General features: G+C 40.5%; 1 protein-coding gene across 2 annotated transcripts in view; it reads right to left on the bottom strand.

Annotated features, from left to right (window-relative positions):
* Nucleotides 1-16,704, bottom strand: part of KEA3 (K+ efflux antiporter 3) — a 365,310-nt gene that overhangs the window by 86,123 nt on the left and 262,483 nt on the right. For both annotated transcript variants that reach the window (XM_089415486.1, XM_089415490.1), the window contains exons 7-8: nt 9,136-9,204; nt 8,960-9,010 (exon numbers count right to left, since the gene is read on the bottom strand). In XM_089415486.1, coding sequence (XP_089271612.1) covers nt 8,960-9,010; nt 9,136-9,204 — 120 coding nt within the window. The remainder of the gene's footprint in view (nt 1-8,959; nt 9,011-9,135; nt 9,205-16,704) is intronic.

A 16,704-nucleotide genomic window follows, 5' to 3' on the forward strand; every position in this document is an offset into this window, starting at 1 on the left:
TCGATGTTAGCTTCTAGATTGGAAGAAGAAGTCGCTTGCCTTGCAAGCTCTGACTCCTCGGAGGTTTGGTATATAGAGAATGGAGCTTCCTGGCATATGACAAGAATCCGAGAATGTTTTTCAGATTATCAGGAAGAAAGAATGAACTCTCAGATCACCATGGGGAATAAGGCAAAATGTACTTCAGTAGGAAGAGGTACCATGGTTTTTCAAACCGAAGCAGGAGAGCGACTTCGAGCAACCAATGTGCTGCATGTGCCGGGATTGGGGATGAACTTACTTTTCGTATCTCAACTTCAAAACAAGGGCTATGACGTTTTCTTCATTAAGGAGAAAGTATGTCAAACACCCAATTTGGAAAAATAAGGCTCAGATTGGAATCAGAAGTAACAGGTTGTCCATGTTACAGCTAGAATCACCAATGGTACTAATAGACAATAATGGAGACAAAGACTTGAATGAGCTATGGCACAGGAGGATGGGACACTTACACCATGGGGCTCTGAGAATTCTCAGGAAAACAGTATCAAGAGTTCCAGAACTAAGTACTGAACAGGATGATGTATGCAGAAAGTGCGCTCTGGGAAAGTATGCCAAAGCTGCGTTTTCTAGAAGTAACAATAGGGTGAGGAGTGTGCTAGGATTGATACACTCAAACATCTGTGGACCGATATCCACAAAAGCTCTTAGTGGTGCCGAGTACTTCATTACCTTCATCAATAACCATTCTAGGAAGACTTGGATCTACTTTCTGAAAACCAAGGATGAGGCTTTTAGTCGATTCAAAGAGTTCAAGGCTGTAGTGGAGAATCTAACAAGAAAGAAGATAAAAGTGTTGCGCTCGGACAATGGTGGAGAGTATGTTGACAAAGACTTCACTGATTTTTGCGCTAAGGAAACCATCAGAAGAGAGTGGACAACTCCCTACAATCTAGCACAGAATAGAGTAGCAGAAAGGAAAAACATGACTATTATGGAAGCAGCTAGGGCAATTTTGTATGATCAGGATATGCCTAAATTCCTGTGGGCAGAAGCATGCAACATGGCAGTTTATGTCTAGAACAGGACTCCTCACAGGAAATTGGGAAAAATAACTCCGGAGAAGGTATTCACTGGGAAGACACCTGAAGTTAGTCATTTCAGGATATTTGAGAGTTTAGCATATTGTCATATACCTGAAGAGAAGAGAAAGAAATTAGATCAAACTGATGAGAAAGGATATCTTGTGGGATATAGCGAGAATGCTAAGGCATATAGAGTCTATCTTCCAGGGAGTAGGAAGGTAGTAGTTTGACGGGATGTAAAGTTCATGGAGAATAGAGCTTTCAGAAAATCCCGAGAAACGCCTTCCGAGGAGTAGTTGAAAGATGAGTCATTGGTTAGACCACTTCAACCAGTGGAAACCGGTACCAAAAATCCTCCTAAAGACAAGGCTTCATAACAGGAGGAATCCCAGGAAGAAGAGGAGTTGATAGATGTACCTACTACCAGTGGAAGAACGAGCCGAGAACTCCGACGGATTCTACGGGATGCAAAAGACTTCATTGGTGCACCCAGGAATAGTAAAAGGGAGCGAAGACAGCCAGACAGATACCAGGCCTTAGTAGCTTAGGTTGAAGAACCTTCTCGTTTTCAGGAGGTCGTTCAGCATCAAGTATGGGTAGATGGTATGGTGGAGGAACACAACTCTATAATGGTCAATGATGTCTAGGAAGTGGTACCTAGGCCTCAGGAAAGATCAATGGTAGGTTCAAGATGGATCTACAAGGTCAAATATGATGCAGACGGCAGTGTGGTTAAATACAAAGCCAGGCTCGTGACTAAGGGGTATGCTCAGAAGGAAGCGATAGACTATGAAGAAACCTTCGCTCCAGTAGCTAGGTATACTTCTATTAGGACCGTGATATCTCTTGCAGTGCAGATGGGGTGGGATATCCATCAGATGGATGTCAAGACGAAATTCTTGAACGGTACGTCCTGGGTATGTGCTTTCCTATATTGTGCTTCAATATTATATGAATTGTTATTTCATTTGTAGATGATAGGAAAATTCTATTGGTAAATTTTGGGCTTATCTTAGGTGATCTGATTCATTGTATGCTATAACAATCTTCTCTTAAGAAATATATAGAGTTTTCAAGTTCCCTAGCCCTTGAGCTCCAAGTTCACAAAATGTGGGCATAGGTTGACCTTGTTTGGGCTTCAGGAAATTTATGTGGTTTTCTTACTTCGCTAAGGCTGTGGTTAACATCTATCTTCCGAAATTTGTCAAGCTATTGTCATTATCATAAAAAAAATATATATATTCTTCAAAACATCTTTCAAGCATTGTATATTTGTATATAAATTGTAAATTATTTTTTGTAAAATATTTTTTGTAGATAATTTTTTCTAACCCTTGTTTTGCAGCTGAGGTTTTGGGTTTAAATTTTTGTATATATCAGGGTTTTGGGTACTTGTAATTTCATTTGTGCAAGTGAGATTCAAGAAGATTTGCTGGGTTGGAGCTAGATCTAGGCCCTTGAGGGTAAGATATAGTCTCTAGAATTTTTGCAGGGCTAGCATCAAGAAATTTTGTAGTGAAATTGCAAATCTGAAGGAAATTCAAATTTTGGCGAGGGTTTGTAAATTTTTTAGGCCTCTAAGACTAGTATCAACCCTCCTAGGCCTAGCGTGGCCCCTTGAAGCTTGTTATCAACCTTCCTCTCCTTGTCATGGTCTTTAGATGTGAAAATTCCTATAATCCATACAAGTTATTTACTATGTTCTACGGTAAATATCGAAGGAAATACAATTGCAACATTCACTATTTAAAAATAATATGCCGAAACAGAATTTGAACAAAAAAGAGATACAACACACATCTACATAGTTATTTTTGGACAAATGTCCCACGGAAAAACCCAATGCGGGAAAACCGGTGCAGCAACTCTGAGGGTTTTATTATTATGCAGTAGTAATTTCTGAATACAACTTATGGATGCCTTCCCAGCAACCCAGTTACAGAGAATATCACTGACAGAAATATCTGTGAGATTACCTCACATTACCACTGGAAATCCTAGCTGATCCAGCGCTTGAATGACTACCCCTGGCTTCCTCTGCGCTGCCTCTACGTAGTCTCTGCGTCAGCCTAGTGTCAAACCCTCTGGGGACAGCGTCACTCCTCCAGCTAATCGATTTGCTACCAGGAACTTCAATTTTCTGCCTCCCGGTCTCACACCTCGGCTCCTAGCTTCTGCAATCGATTCCTTCAACAAATTTTCGAACTTCCTCTTGGCTTTTGTGCTACCTCTGCGTCAACCTACGTAGCTTTGCAACAACCTCTTCTGGCTTAGTGCTACCTCTCCTGGATCTCTCTCAGCCTCCTCTCCTGAGTATTCCCGAATCAGGAGAAATCTTCAAACAGAACTATCCTTGCCCCTCACTGCAAAAGCTCACTTTGCATTTCTCACCGACAGTTGCTCTGCTTCAAAAACCCGTTCTTCTGAACTCTCTCTCTGTGTTCTCCAAGTGCCCATCAAGCCTCTTCTTATAATCCTCTCGCTAATCAATCAACGGCCCAGATTAGATTCTAGTCAATGGCTAGGATAATATTGACTTGATCTCCGCATTCTTTTAGAAGTTTCACCCACAATTTAGATTAATACCCATTAATTATTTTAATTTCCTAAGTTTAGACTTAGGGTCCCATTAAAAATAATTAATTTTTTTAATAGGACTGTCTCCGGGTGGAATTTCCCAAAACGATTTCTAGGTATTAGAGAATACATCTGTCTACGCCTCCCTGCAAAATTTGAGACTTAGAGCACATCTGATGCTACCATAAATCAACACTTCCTCTTAGCAACGAATGTGCTCTAGCAACGCAACCTCCTGAAGCATCACTTTATTCTGTAACATCTCCTTTTGCATTTCTGGTCTCTAACATCATTTCCCACCAACTATTGCGTAAATGATGCATCTGTACTGTTGCTGACCCTGCCATTGTCAACACTGCAACTCCCTCTTAATTCTACATCCGTGTTGTTGTTGGTACTGCATCTGCACTGCAACCTTCTCCAACTATTGCTGCTACTGCATCAGCAATGGAAAATCATCCCAAATTATTGAATTGGTGTTCAGTACGATGCATCTCATCGCTGGAGTCTAACTACTGCTAGTCACTGCGCTGACCCTCTGAAGCCTCTACTCTGCTGTTGACCTCTGCTTGGTGCCATCTTCATTGTTGCCAACTCTGCTCTGCGTTGCTCAGTCTCTGGCGCTACTAGCCTCTGTAACTGTCACTCCAACACTCCTCTACATCCACTGGCCCGATCCATCCTGCTACTTTTGTTCTGGGTTCCCATAGCAAGGAATTGATCCGAGAGGTGGGTTCCTCAAGGATCTTGCCCATCAGCTCACCTCCCTCCTAGAGGTATCTCGGTTGTCATGGCAAACTCATCTCTTCGATCTTTGCCGCTACAACCTTCAGATCATGCTTCTCATCTTTGTCCTTCTTCCTGAGAGGACACTATGTTGCGTAGTGACCGAATTCACCACACCTAAAGCATTTGATCTTCGAAACATCTTTCTTCTTCTTTCGTTGCTCCTACTACCCCTTGGATGTGAGGTCTGCATTTTCATCCTCCTCCTTGGGCTTGACCCACTGCTGCTGCTTCCGTCAAGTTTACACTTGACCAAGTCCCTCCTCAGCTCCTCTTGCTTAAGAGCTAACCACATCTCATCCCAGTTTGGCAAAGTCACCCTACCAAGGATACTCTTGACAAAGACTTGCCACTCCTCAAATACTAAATTTAGGGCCAGTCTTATCATCTCGAAACCTTGAGGTGTTGACCCCACAACTGCCAACTCATCTCGGGTCTCCTAAAGCTTCATGAGGAAACGATCAATGTGTTCCCCCTTCTACATCTGCGTAGATCTCATCTTCTGCTCCATGTACATCTTTCACTGCTCGGAAGATCCTTGACACAGCATCAACAATGCATCCCACATCTCCTTGGCAGTGTTTCTACCAGCTATGTGATAAGCTATATGATCTTCACTCCGTCAAGGATCATTCTTTTTGTCTTCGCCATTTCTCCCTTGTACTTCTTGAGCTGATCTAGATCTGTGGGATCAGCTACCATGCTGTCGATGTAGACTTTGAGAAAATGCTCATCCAGAAGGCATGACATCCTTGCCTTCCAGATCACATAGTTGGATGCACCATCCAACTGATCTTGATCTCTCAGTCCACTGGATTCCATCTCTGCCAATCAAAAAAGTCAAATAGCCTCCTCTCTCCTCTGTGCAACACTAGACTGGCCTACGCACTCCCTTCTAGAGCTTGTAGATCTACCCCTCTCTGTTGCTACTGAGCTAGTGAGAATTCGAACTCCTTGGCTGGAAGTCCTCTGAGGAAGAATTCCCTCAACCGTGTCTCTCTCTTCCCTCTGATGTCTTTCTGCCCAACAACTGCCTGCAGAAAACTGCGTCCCACCAAAAAAACCCCTCTTCATTGAAGCTTCTGCTGCGCTGCTCCCTTTGTCGCTAATTGATTTTGATCTGTAAATCTTACCTCTCCGTCAACTCACTCAGAGAGAGATTTACCATGAAAATGTAGCCTTCCTGACCTGAACTGCGCAAACCCTCTAGGGATTCGAACTGCTGCCTCTGCAGGAATTTTGAATTCCCTTCTTCCTTCGGCTCTGGATCTTCCAGCTCTGCTCTTCTTGCTTCTCCTACAACTCTAATACCATGTGAAAATTCTTAAACCTGAAATCCCTACTGCAGCAAACTTTTGTTACTTCTCCTACTTGTTAATCCATACAATTTATTTACTGTGTTCTACAGTAAATATCGAAGTAAATACAACTACAACATTCACTATTTAAAAATAATATGCCGAAACAAAATCTGAACAAGAAAGAGATACAACACACATCTACATAGTTATTTTTGGACAAATGTCCCTAGAAAAACCCAATGTAGGAAAACCAATGTAGCATCTCTAAGGGTTTTATAATTATGCACTAGTAATTTCTGAATACAACTTCTGGATGCCTTCCCAGCAATCCAGTTATAGAGAATATCACTGACAGAAAGATCTGTGGGATTACCTCACACTATCACTGGAAATCCTAACTGATCCGGCCCCTGAATGACTACCCCTGGTTGCCTCTGTGCTGCCTCTACGCAATCTCTCCGTTAGCCCAGCGTCAAACCCTCTGGGGATAGCCTTTTCCTCCAACTGATCAATTTGATACCCAGGAACATCGATTTTCTACCTCTCGGTCTCACACCCCGGCTCCCAGCTTCTGTAATCGATTCCATCAGCAAATTTTCGGACTTCCTCTAGGCTTTTGTGCTGCCTTTGTGTGGGCTTGCGTAGCTCTGCGTCAACATATTTTGGCTTAGCACTGCCTCTCCCGGATCTCTCTCTGCCTCATCTCCTGAGTATTCCCGGATCAGGAGAAATCTCCAATCGGAACTATATCCCCGCCCCTCACTACAAAAGCTCACTTCAAATTTCTCACCGGCAGCTACTCTACTTCAAAAATTCGATCTTTTGAACTCTCTCCGTGTGTGTTCTCCAAGTGCCCATCAAGCCTCTTCCTATAATCCTCTCGTTGATCAATCAACGACCCATATTAGATTCTAATCAATGGCTAGGATCATATTGACTTTATCTCCGCCTTCTTCTAGAAGTTTCACCCACACTTTAGATTAATACCCATTAAATATTTTAATTTCCTAAGTTTAGACTTAGGGTCCCATTAAAAATAATTAATTATTTTAATAAAACGGTCTCCGAATGGAATTTCCCAAAACGAATTCTGGGTATTGGAGAATACATGTGTCTAATCCTCCCTGCAAAATTTGAGACTTAGAGCACATCCGATACTACCAGAAATCAAAATTAGAGCCCTCCTAACCCTGGCTACAAGCCTTAAAGCCTGCCTCTAGGCCTCTGTCCTCCTTTTTTATCCCTTCGTTGCCCTCCTATTCCTCTCGAACTACCCTCCAAGTCCTGTCGCAGGCCTTTCCCTTCCCCTTGGCAATGTTTCCCTGCCTCCTTATCCACCCTCCTCCCTCAGCCTTTCCTCCTCCTCAACCTCCTCTGTTTTCCCTTGCAGCCTAGCTGCAGGCCTAAAAATGACCTCAGCATGCCCTTGTAGCCCCTGTTGTGAACCTTGGAAGCCTTCTTTAGCCTTGTCGTGGGCATGGAAGCCCTTCTTACCCTAGGTCGTAGCCCTCTTAGGGCTTGCGACAAGCCTTTAAAGCCTTCCTAGCCTTGTTGTGAGGCCTCTTTGGGGTCTAGCCCTTGGCCGTGGGCCTAAGAGGCTTGTCGCCCCCTCTTCCTAGCCATTCCCTTCCCTTCATTTGCCCTCTCTGCCTCTGTGGGTGATTTGTCAAATTCTAGACTGATTCTTGGTGTGTTTTACAGAGATTTGGAGTTGAATTTTGGTATTTGCAGGTGGTCTAACCCTTGGAAAAATTTTGGGCAAGAGGGCAAGTTTCCCCAAGGCCATAAGGCCTAAGGGTTTGATCTCTAAACCCTTGTTTTCTCATTGTTTGCTACAACAAGGTCTGATATAACAATGGCAATTGCATCATAAAAAGTCAATTAAATTCGAGATCTTATGATTGGAGAAGTTGGTTTGATATTTGAGTTACTATTGCTAATTTTTGGCAAACATATGCATCTCATTTGACACCTAAAAGAGCTCTAAAAAATAAGTAATCTACTGTTGTCATAACACTTAATTATTGCTCATTTGGATGATATTGAATCACAAGTAACAAAAGGAATTTCATGTTCTATTGATAATAATTATTCTTTCTTTCATGGTTTTATGTGCTTTTGTGAAGAAGGTTACTAGCATTGATTATTTGGAATCTAACATTGTGTTCTCTTGTGAGTTCATGATCCACAATGCTTTAAGTTGAAGGGGTCCACAGCTCGAGCTTGGACCCCTTCAACTATGAAATATTGAAGAAAAGAGGAATTAAAACCTCAAGCTTGGATCCCTTCAACAATCTTCTCACCTTGCACCTAACAGAAGGGAAATATCAGATATAAATGATGATAGTTAGAATTCGAGATTCAAAGTCTTATTAGTCACAAAAATCAATCAGCATTTGGGATTCGAGCATAGCAATTGATCTCCTCAAGTCAATAAATAAACTATTGGGATGCTACTCAAAAGAATGGGGATGTTCAGGCATGGTAGCTATTCCCTTTCAGATGAGTTATTCAACTTTGAGATAATGGCAGTTTTATAGCGATGTCTTCATTGAATCTCAGTGCAACAGTTTCACATTGAATATGATACAAGTTATTGTTAGTGGTACAAATATTCAGACTTGTTATTAAGGGGGAAGTGTTAAACTATGAGTCCCTAGACAATCGCAGAGACTGAGAGCACATTGATATGACTTGTAAACCTTACCTATTGATGAGTATGACTTGTAAACCTTACCTATTGATGAGGTATTGTCCTAATCCATTGAAGAATTGTCAATGAGATCTAGATCTAGAAGTGGTCGAGTTCATGTATTATAATTGATGTCATGAGATAAATAGTAGAGAATGGCTTAAAACCATTGATATGACTTGTCAACCTTACCTATTGATGAGGTATTGTCCTAATCCATTGAAGAATTGTCAATGAGATCTAGATCTAGAAGTTCTCAAGTTCGTGTATTATAATTGATGTCATGAGATAAATAGTAGAGAATGGCTTAAAACCTTTTCCGCAATTTCTTCTTGTGCTTGCTTGTGCTCTAATTCTTAAAATTAAGTGATACCAAAAGCAACTAGTCTATTTTAAAGGTGAATATAAATAGCTTTGGTATTAGTGAAAAAAGTTAACTTATCCCAACAATGAAATTTTCTTTTATACTAATTTATATAGGATCATTAACGTTTGTAAACACCTGAAAGGTTGAGAAATTAAAATATAGGATCAGTTACCTGACTCTCTAGAATTGGAAGAATTACCAATAGTGGCACAACAGCAATATCCTGCAGAATAAAATAAAATAAACTGAGAGTGGCATCTAATTCCAAAATACAGTCGAATTACATAACATAGAGGAATCAAATAACATGTTATATGGTGGCAATACAATCAGAGCATAAGGGAAAACCTGGAGTAGAAGGATCCCAAGTGTTGCTGACCCAAATCGAGTTGGTAGTTCACCCTTCTCTGCAAGCAACTAAAGGATACAAATTCCAAATAAATATTTTACTTTGCACAATATTCTCTGCTGTTGAATTTTATGAAACAAACAAGATCCTTTAGTGGAACTGAATATATTTTGCAGAAGTTTGCATGTGAGAAATCCAAGATTAAGATTAAGAAGCAATGATTATGGAGAATCATGGCAGTCCTAAAAATACAAAATAGTGAAATGTTCATAATACACAACAATTGTAGTGAATCAATGATTCAAAAATCAGGATTGACCAAAGATAATTTTAATGCCCAGATATTTATCGAAATGTAAAGATTGGCTCACATGCCAATGTAGGTATTTTCTCACATGTGAAATATGTTAAAATGGTTTCAATGATAACTATAATTAAGAGTGATGTGGTCAAAAAATCTATAGTGAAATGACAATTAGGCATCAAAATTCCAGATTAACTGAGTTACCTTGTTACAATCAAAGCTTATATAGTGAGTGTTTGGGATATTATAGAAGGGCACTATTACCCGCCAAAAACTGGGTAACCCCTAGGAGAAAAATTTTCTCCTCATTTGACAGCCAGCCATCCAGCAGCCCCGTGATTGTGAGCATATAACACTATGCTAGAGTTCTCCACCTATCATATTTATCCGATCTGTCTCCCACATGGCATTTCTTCTTTAAGGAAAGTGGGTCATCTCTTGGCAGGTACTCTAACCATTCTTGCAATCATGTGCTTTCATTTAATGTTATGGACATATTAATATGAATCACGAGAAAAATTGGATGATTGACCAATCTCAATTGTATTCTTGTTCCCACACTTCACTTGGAAGGTTAGTGTTTGACTCTAGTCCAATGGGACCTCCTCTGAGACCTTAGGGTTTAGGAAGGGAACTACAGGGGAGGTACTGATTAATATAGTGTCCAAGTGTGAAAAATCGGTTACCCGATTCCCACTGCAGAAACTGATGTTAATTTTTCTAATTGTTAATTCAATTAACCAATTTAGTTACTGTGTGCTACGGAAAATATCAAATTAAATAAACTGCAACCTACACAAATATAAACTGCGGAAAATAAATGCAGCACAGGAGAGAAATAAACATCACACACATCTACATAGTTATTTTTGGACAAATGTCCCAAGAAAAACCCAATGTGGGAAAATTGGTGCAGCAACTGAGGGTTTTTATTATTAAGTAGTAGTTTTCTAAATACAATCTCTGGATGCCTTGTTGGCTATCTAGTACAGAGAATATGACTGACAGAAGATTAGTGATAAATACCTCACACTCTCACTAGCAATCCCGACTGATCGAGCCACAGAATGGCTTGTCCCTTGCTGCCTTTGTGTTGCCTCTACACAATCACTGCGTAGGCCCAACGTCACAGCTTCTAGGGACAGTGTCACCCCTTCTACTGATCGATTTGCCTCTAAGGCTTTGATTTTGTCCTCCCAGTCTCACACCTTGGCTTTCGGCTTCAGAAATCAACCTCTCCAACAAAAATACAGATCTCCTCAAGGCTCTGCACTGCCTCTACATCATCCTATGCTGCCCAGCGTAGCCTCTGTGCTGCCTCTCCCAGATCTCTCTCTACCTCCTCTGCTGAGTATTCCCAGATCAGGAAAAATCTCCAACCAAAACTATCCCTGCCCCTCACTGCAAGAAATCACTTCGAATCTCTTTCTCTGGCAACTAATACGCTGCTCTCTTCAGAATCGATCTCTAATCTCTCACTCAATGTGTTTTCCAAATGCCCCTCAAGCCTCCTCTTATAATCCTCCAGTTGAGAACCAACGGCCCAGATTAGATTATAATCAATGGATCATATCATTTTGGCTTGATCCTCATCTTCTTCTAGAAGTTTCACCCACAGTTAGATTAATACCCTTTCATTATTTTAATTCCCTAAGTTTGGACTTGGGCCTCTATTAAAAATAATTAATTATTTTAATGAAACTAATTCCGGGTGGAATTTCCCAAAACGATTTCTGGGTATTGTGGAATACATGTGTCCAAGTCTCCCTGCAAATTTTGACGCTTAGAGCATATCCGATGCTACCAAAAATCAACACAAGTTAATCCATACTTACCACTTTCCATCTCTCCCGATTATCCATCTCCATTCTTTGGGATGGTAATCACTGGTCAATGGGATTGACACCCTTCATCCACATCCTTGTGTCAGGCCCTGAAAACTTGGCCATGAAGGTTCATTTAGCTGAAAGAAAGTTGAAGGCATATAAAGCCAAAATGATAGGAAATGTAAAATACAAAAGATGGCTGGGAAAAGATTTAGCACGTAGGAAAAATCCTAGCATGAGCTCTACCCCCCTCATTAGCCATCACCTAATTCCTTAAGCATTTAATGTTTCAACTCAAAGAAAGGAACTCTTGAAAGTCCCAACCCTAATAAGCGAGAAATGCTACATCTTAAAGGGTATTGGAAAAATATAAAAGCAAGCCTGAGCTCCTAAGTTATGCACCAAATAAAGGAAAATCATTAAAAGTAGAAGGCACACAAGAGGGGTTGAAAAAGAAGGACGAGGAAAGTGATAACTCATGCCACCACGATTGCCCCCTCTTTACATCTCTACACTTAGAGTGTTGGACCCCCATTAGCTAGTCTCATGGATATGACTCATGTCTTGAAGTCTCTCCCACTCCATGGCCACCATTATCACACGCATCTATGGATTGACGGGTTGACCTAGGACATGTCACTCGCCTTAGAGGTCGGAAACACCTAATAAAGTTGTTGACTTAATTGTCAGGCCAGGAGTAACTCCAGTTTGGCAGAAAACTCAGAAAAAGTGATTCGATTTATTACATTAGGTAGCTATTGTTATATACAAGAATGTGACTGCTCAGTTCATCTTCTGATGACTGTTCACATTCCAGGTTCACCCAACCGCAGAGGATTACGTGTCAACATTCCCTCCCTTAATCTGAAGGGATGTTGGTGAGTCCAAGCATCATTCTGAATCTTTCAAGCTTTTCTCTTCCAAGCGCTTTGGTGAAGATGTCTGCAATTTGCTCATTTGTGGAACAATGACGGAGATGGATTGTTTTGGCCTCAACATGATGTCGGATCAGATGATATTTAGTATTGATGTGCTTTGTACGATCATGGAACTTTGGATTCTTGGCCAACTTTATTGCAGAGGTGTTGTCAATCATGAGTGGAGTTGATTGTACTTGTTTTACCTGCAAATCTTCAAGAATTTTCCTGAGCCACACAATTTCTTTCGTTGCTTCAGCTGCTGCCACATATTTTGCTTCTGTTGTGGAATCTGCTGGAACTGATTGTTTGCGTGATCTCCAAGAGACAGCTCCTGATCCAAGACTCATAGCATATCCTGAAGTAGATACCCCAGTTTCTTTGTCTCCATCGAAGTCTGAATCAGAGTATCCAATCAAGTTGAAGTCGTCCACCTGTGTATACTTGATTCCAAGGTCTTGAGTTCCCTTCAAGTACCTTAGAACTCTTTTTGCAGCAGACCAATGTCCCTCACAAGGCTTTTGCATAAACTTGGAGAGGATTCCAACAGCAAATGAAATGTCTGGTCTGGTAGTAGTGAGGTAGAAGAGACTTCCTACAAGCTGTCTATACTTTGTTGCATCCTCAAATTCCTTTCTTTCAATAGATGTGAGCTTTAAGTTTTGTTCCATTGGAGTAGAAAGAGGATTGCACTCTGTCATGCCAAATCTGTTTAACAAATCTCCATGTATTTCTTTTGAGAAAGAAATATGGATTTTGGATGTTGGGTTACTTCAATGCCAACATAGTAATGAACATAGCCCAAATCAGTCATTTCAAAACTTTTCCCCAATTCCTTCTTTATGGATGCAATGTAGCTTTCATTGTTCTCTGTCATTAAAAGATCATCTACATATACCACAAGATATACAACTGTTTTGCCAACTTTCTTGACAAATAAAGTTGCATCATCAAGATCAAAATGATTGAAGTTGAGTTTCAGAAGATGCTCAGTTAGTTTTTCATACCAGGCTCGCGGTTCTTGTTTGAGGCCATACAAGGACTTCACAAGTTTCATACTTTTTGTTCATGTCCTTTCACAGCAAATACATTCTCTTTTAGATCTCCATTCAAGAATACAGTTTTTACATCCATTTGATGGACTTTCCAACCGTTCTGAGCTGCTAGTGCAAAGAGTGTTCGGATGGTGGCCCATTTTGCTGTGGGGGCAAAAGTTTCCTCATAATCGACCCCTTCCTTCTGTGCAAAACCTTTTGCCACAAGCCTAGCTTTGTGCTTGTCAAGTGAGCCATCAGCTTTGTATTTGTTCTTGTAGACCCACTTGCAGCCAATTGGTTTGGTTCCAAATGGAGGATCAACCAGCTTCCAAGTGCCATTCTTTATGAGGACATCATACTCCTTTTTCATCGCTTCTTTCCATTCATCATGAGAAGCAGCTTCTTTGAAGGAAGTTGGTTCAAAATTTGTAGACAAGTTCAATTCACAATCATAAGTAACATCCATATCAACAGGTGAATTAGAGTCATCTACATCACCTCCATCTTGTCGGTTTGAATTTCTGGTTCCCGTTTTTCCAATTTCATCAGGATGAACACTTTCAAGTGTCTTTGTCAGCCACTTTAGGGGACCTTTCTGAGATGGTCCAGGCTGCTCTGTTGATTGAGTTGGGACTAAATCAAGATTGAGTCTCCCAATTCTATCAATTACATCACTTAAAGCATCATCCGTTGTTGGAGTTTCATGCAGAGGAGATTGTTCTTCAGAAGAAGATTCCACATGTTGTTCTAGCATAGGAATCCCCCCTTCAAGATGTGGAATCTTATTATCAAATTCTTGAAATGATTTCGTTTTTGCGAATCTATCCAAGCGATCAAGTTGCCGCTCAACAACATTGTCAGATTTGGGTGATTCAAGAAAAATGACATCTCTAGATACAACAAACTTTTTATTTACTTCATCATAGAGGCGGTATGTTTTAGAGGTGTTTGAATACCCCAGGAAGATACACTTACAACTTCTAGCACCAAATTTGTTTCTATGTACCTTTGGTATCAAAGCATAACAAGTGGAACCAAAGATCCTGAGATGTTTTACCGAAGGAACATGTCCATACCACAATTCATAAGGAGTCTTGTTTCTTATAGCATTATATGGACATCTATTCTTTATATATGCAGCACATAGAACAACATCAGCCCAAAACATTATCTTTACATTTTTGAAGAAAAGCATGGATCGTACCATATTCAAGATTGTTCTATTCATTCTTTCAGCTACACCATTCTGTTGGGGATTATAAGGCACAGTTGTTTGATGTTTGATCCCATGTTGGTGAAGATAGTTTTCAAATTCATTTGTTGTATATTCTTTTCCATTATCAGTGCGAATAGACCCAATATGAGATTGTGCATCATTTTCAATCCATTTATGAAAATTCTTGAATGTTTGAAAAGCATCAGATTTGTTCTTCAATAAATAAACCCAACACATTCTGGTGTAATCATCAACAGATGTCATGATATATTTATTTCCATTTGCAGAAGGAACAGGCATTGGACCACATAAATCTGAATGAATGAGTTCAAGCTTCCTATGTGCTCTTGAATGTGAATCATGAAAAGACTGTTTGATATGCTTTCCTAGAATGCAAGCATCACATTGCTTATGTTTCCTAGGAATTGTAGGCAAACCAGCAACACCATTTTTCTTCAATAAGCGAAGACTGTCATAGCTTAAATGTCCAAATCTAGCATGCCATAATAAACTTGATGGAAGTGTACCTTCTTCATGATGAGAAATATATGAGAAATGTTGTGCATGAGCAGAGGTTCCTTGCAGTTTGAGAAGCCTTTCTTCTTCTATTCCCCTCATGACAAGTGAGTGTGTTAAGATTAGGTATGTTCTATGCTAGAGCAATTTATTTAAATTTTCACAGTTAGCAATCACATCAGCATTATGATAAACTGCAGATAGAACATAAATATAAAATGCAGAAGACAAGCCAAGACAAGAGGACACAAGATGTGGCGCAAGCCAGGGACAAACCCCACAATGTGTGGGGAAACCCTTTGATCAAATCTTCTTTTATCTTCAAAGTTCAGCAGAGAAAGAGAGAGAGAGAGAGAGAGAGAGAGAGAGAGAGAGAGATAATACATTTACAACAGAAGTCAACACTTTGACTTATCCGGATCTGAGCATAGATCATTTCCTATTATGATGAGATCAGTTGAAGACATTCTGCTTCAACTGAATCTCCTAGGTGACGACTTCACCTATCCATTTCGTTCATCAGCTGCACCTTACAGTGTAGCATCATCATTATGCATCCTGCATATTCATGTTGCTCATGATCACTGCTGCCCATACATCAAGTTGTCCATGACTTCATACTTCAGCTGCTCATGCATCATCATGCTTCATGCTATCCATGATCTCACCAAGCTTCATGCTGCCCATGCTGCATCACACTGTTCTATTGTTGAGTTGTTGTACACAACTTTACTGCCCTCCATCATTATGTTGTACATACTTTGTTGCTGTCATCATGATGACGATTAGGGTACCAAGCACTATTGAAAACAGTCCTTCAAACAAACTAGGATACTTCTCTGGATGTGCGTATTAGTCCTCTCTTATCTATGGTTAGGGCCTCCTTAGACCAGCGATCTTCATAGTCATGTTGGACAGCAGTTATAACAGAAGTAGATATCTCTGTGCATATGAACAGCGTATAGATATGTCATATTATGAACAGCGTTGAACAACGTGTATATATATATATATATATATATATATATATATATATGAACTGCGTGTAGTGATGGCAACGGATCCAGGGTTAAGGCATCACGCTGACTGTCTTCATGAAGACAACGTATTCTCCATGCTGTGTGTTATGCTATGTCTCATTATAGCATATGATGCATATCATTACAGCGTGCGTATATATCTATTTCAGCTGCATATTGCCTGCACGTATTCTCCATGATCTGCGTATACCTCACAAGTAACAAGAACTACAGTTGCATAAGGATGCCGAAACCAGAACACAGCCTGTTCTTGTGGAAAACGGTTGCGAAGACGAGCATCTGTTGTTAATATGAATTCTACTGGCAGTTTCTCCACATAAACAGGATTACGGGCTTTGTTGTTAAGACAAGCTTTCCGAAAGGGCACACGAGCCTCAAATCCATCTTTGACTGTAGGCCATAGATCGTTTACATCTTCAATGGCAACGATGAGCCGCTCAGATGTGCTCTTGATGTTCTGAAACTGAGTGAGGAAATTCGCCATTGTTGTGCATCGCCTGCCAGGCAAATTCTTTGAATCTCTTCCACTACCGATCTCGCAAACAAATCGCCTGAGATGTCCCCGGTTTTACGACTTCAGCCAGCCAGGGGCTTTGATGAGCTGAGCTGCAATGCGGGTTCAGCTTCACCGCTAACTGATATAACTTAGCGTATTAGTACTTCGAAGTGAGACCTACCCTTGCCTGTCTAAACACCGAGGCTTAAGGCCTTT

The sequence above is a fragment of the Pinus tabuliformis genome, chromosome 6 (assembly GCF_031772625.1).
Source record: "Pinus tabuliformis cultivar Carrire ecotype Pingquan chromosome 6, CPIR1, whole genome shotgun sequence".
Classification (NCBI taxonomy): Eukaryota; Viridiplantae; Streptophyta; class Pinopsida; order Pinales; family Pinaceae; genus Pinus; species Pinus tabuliformis.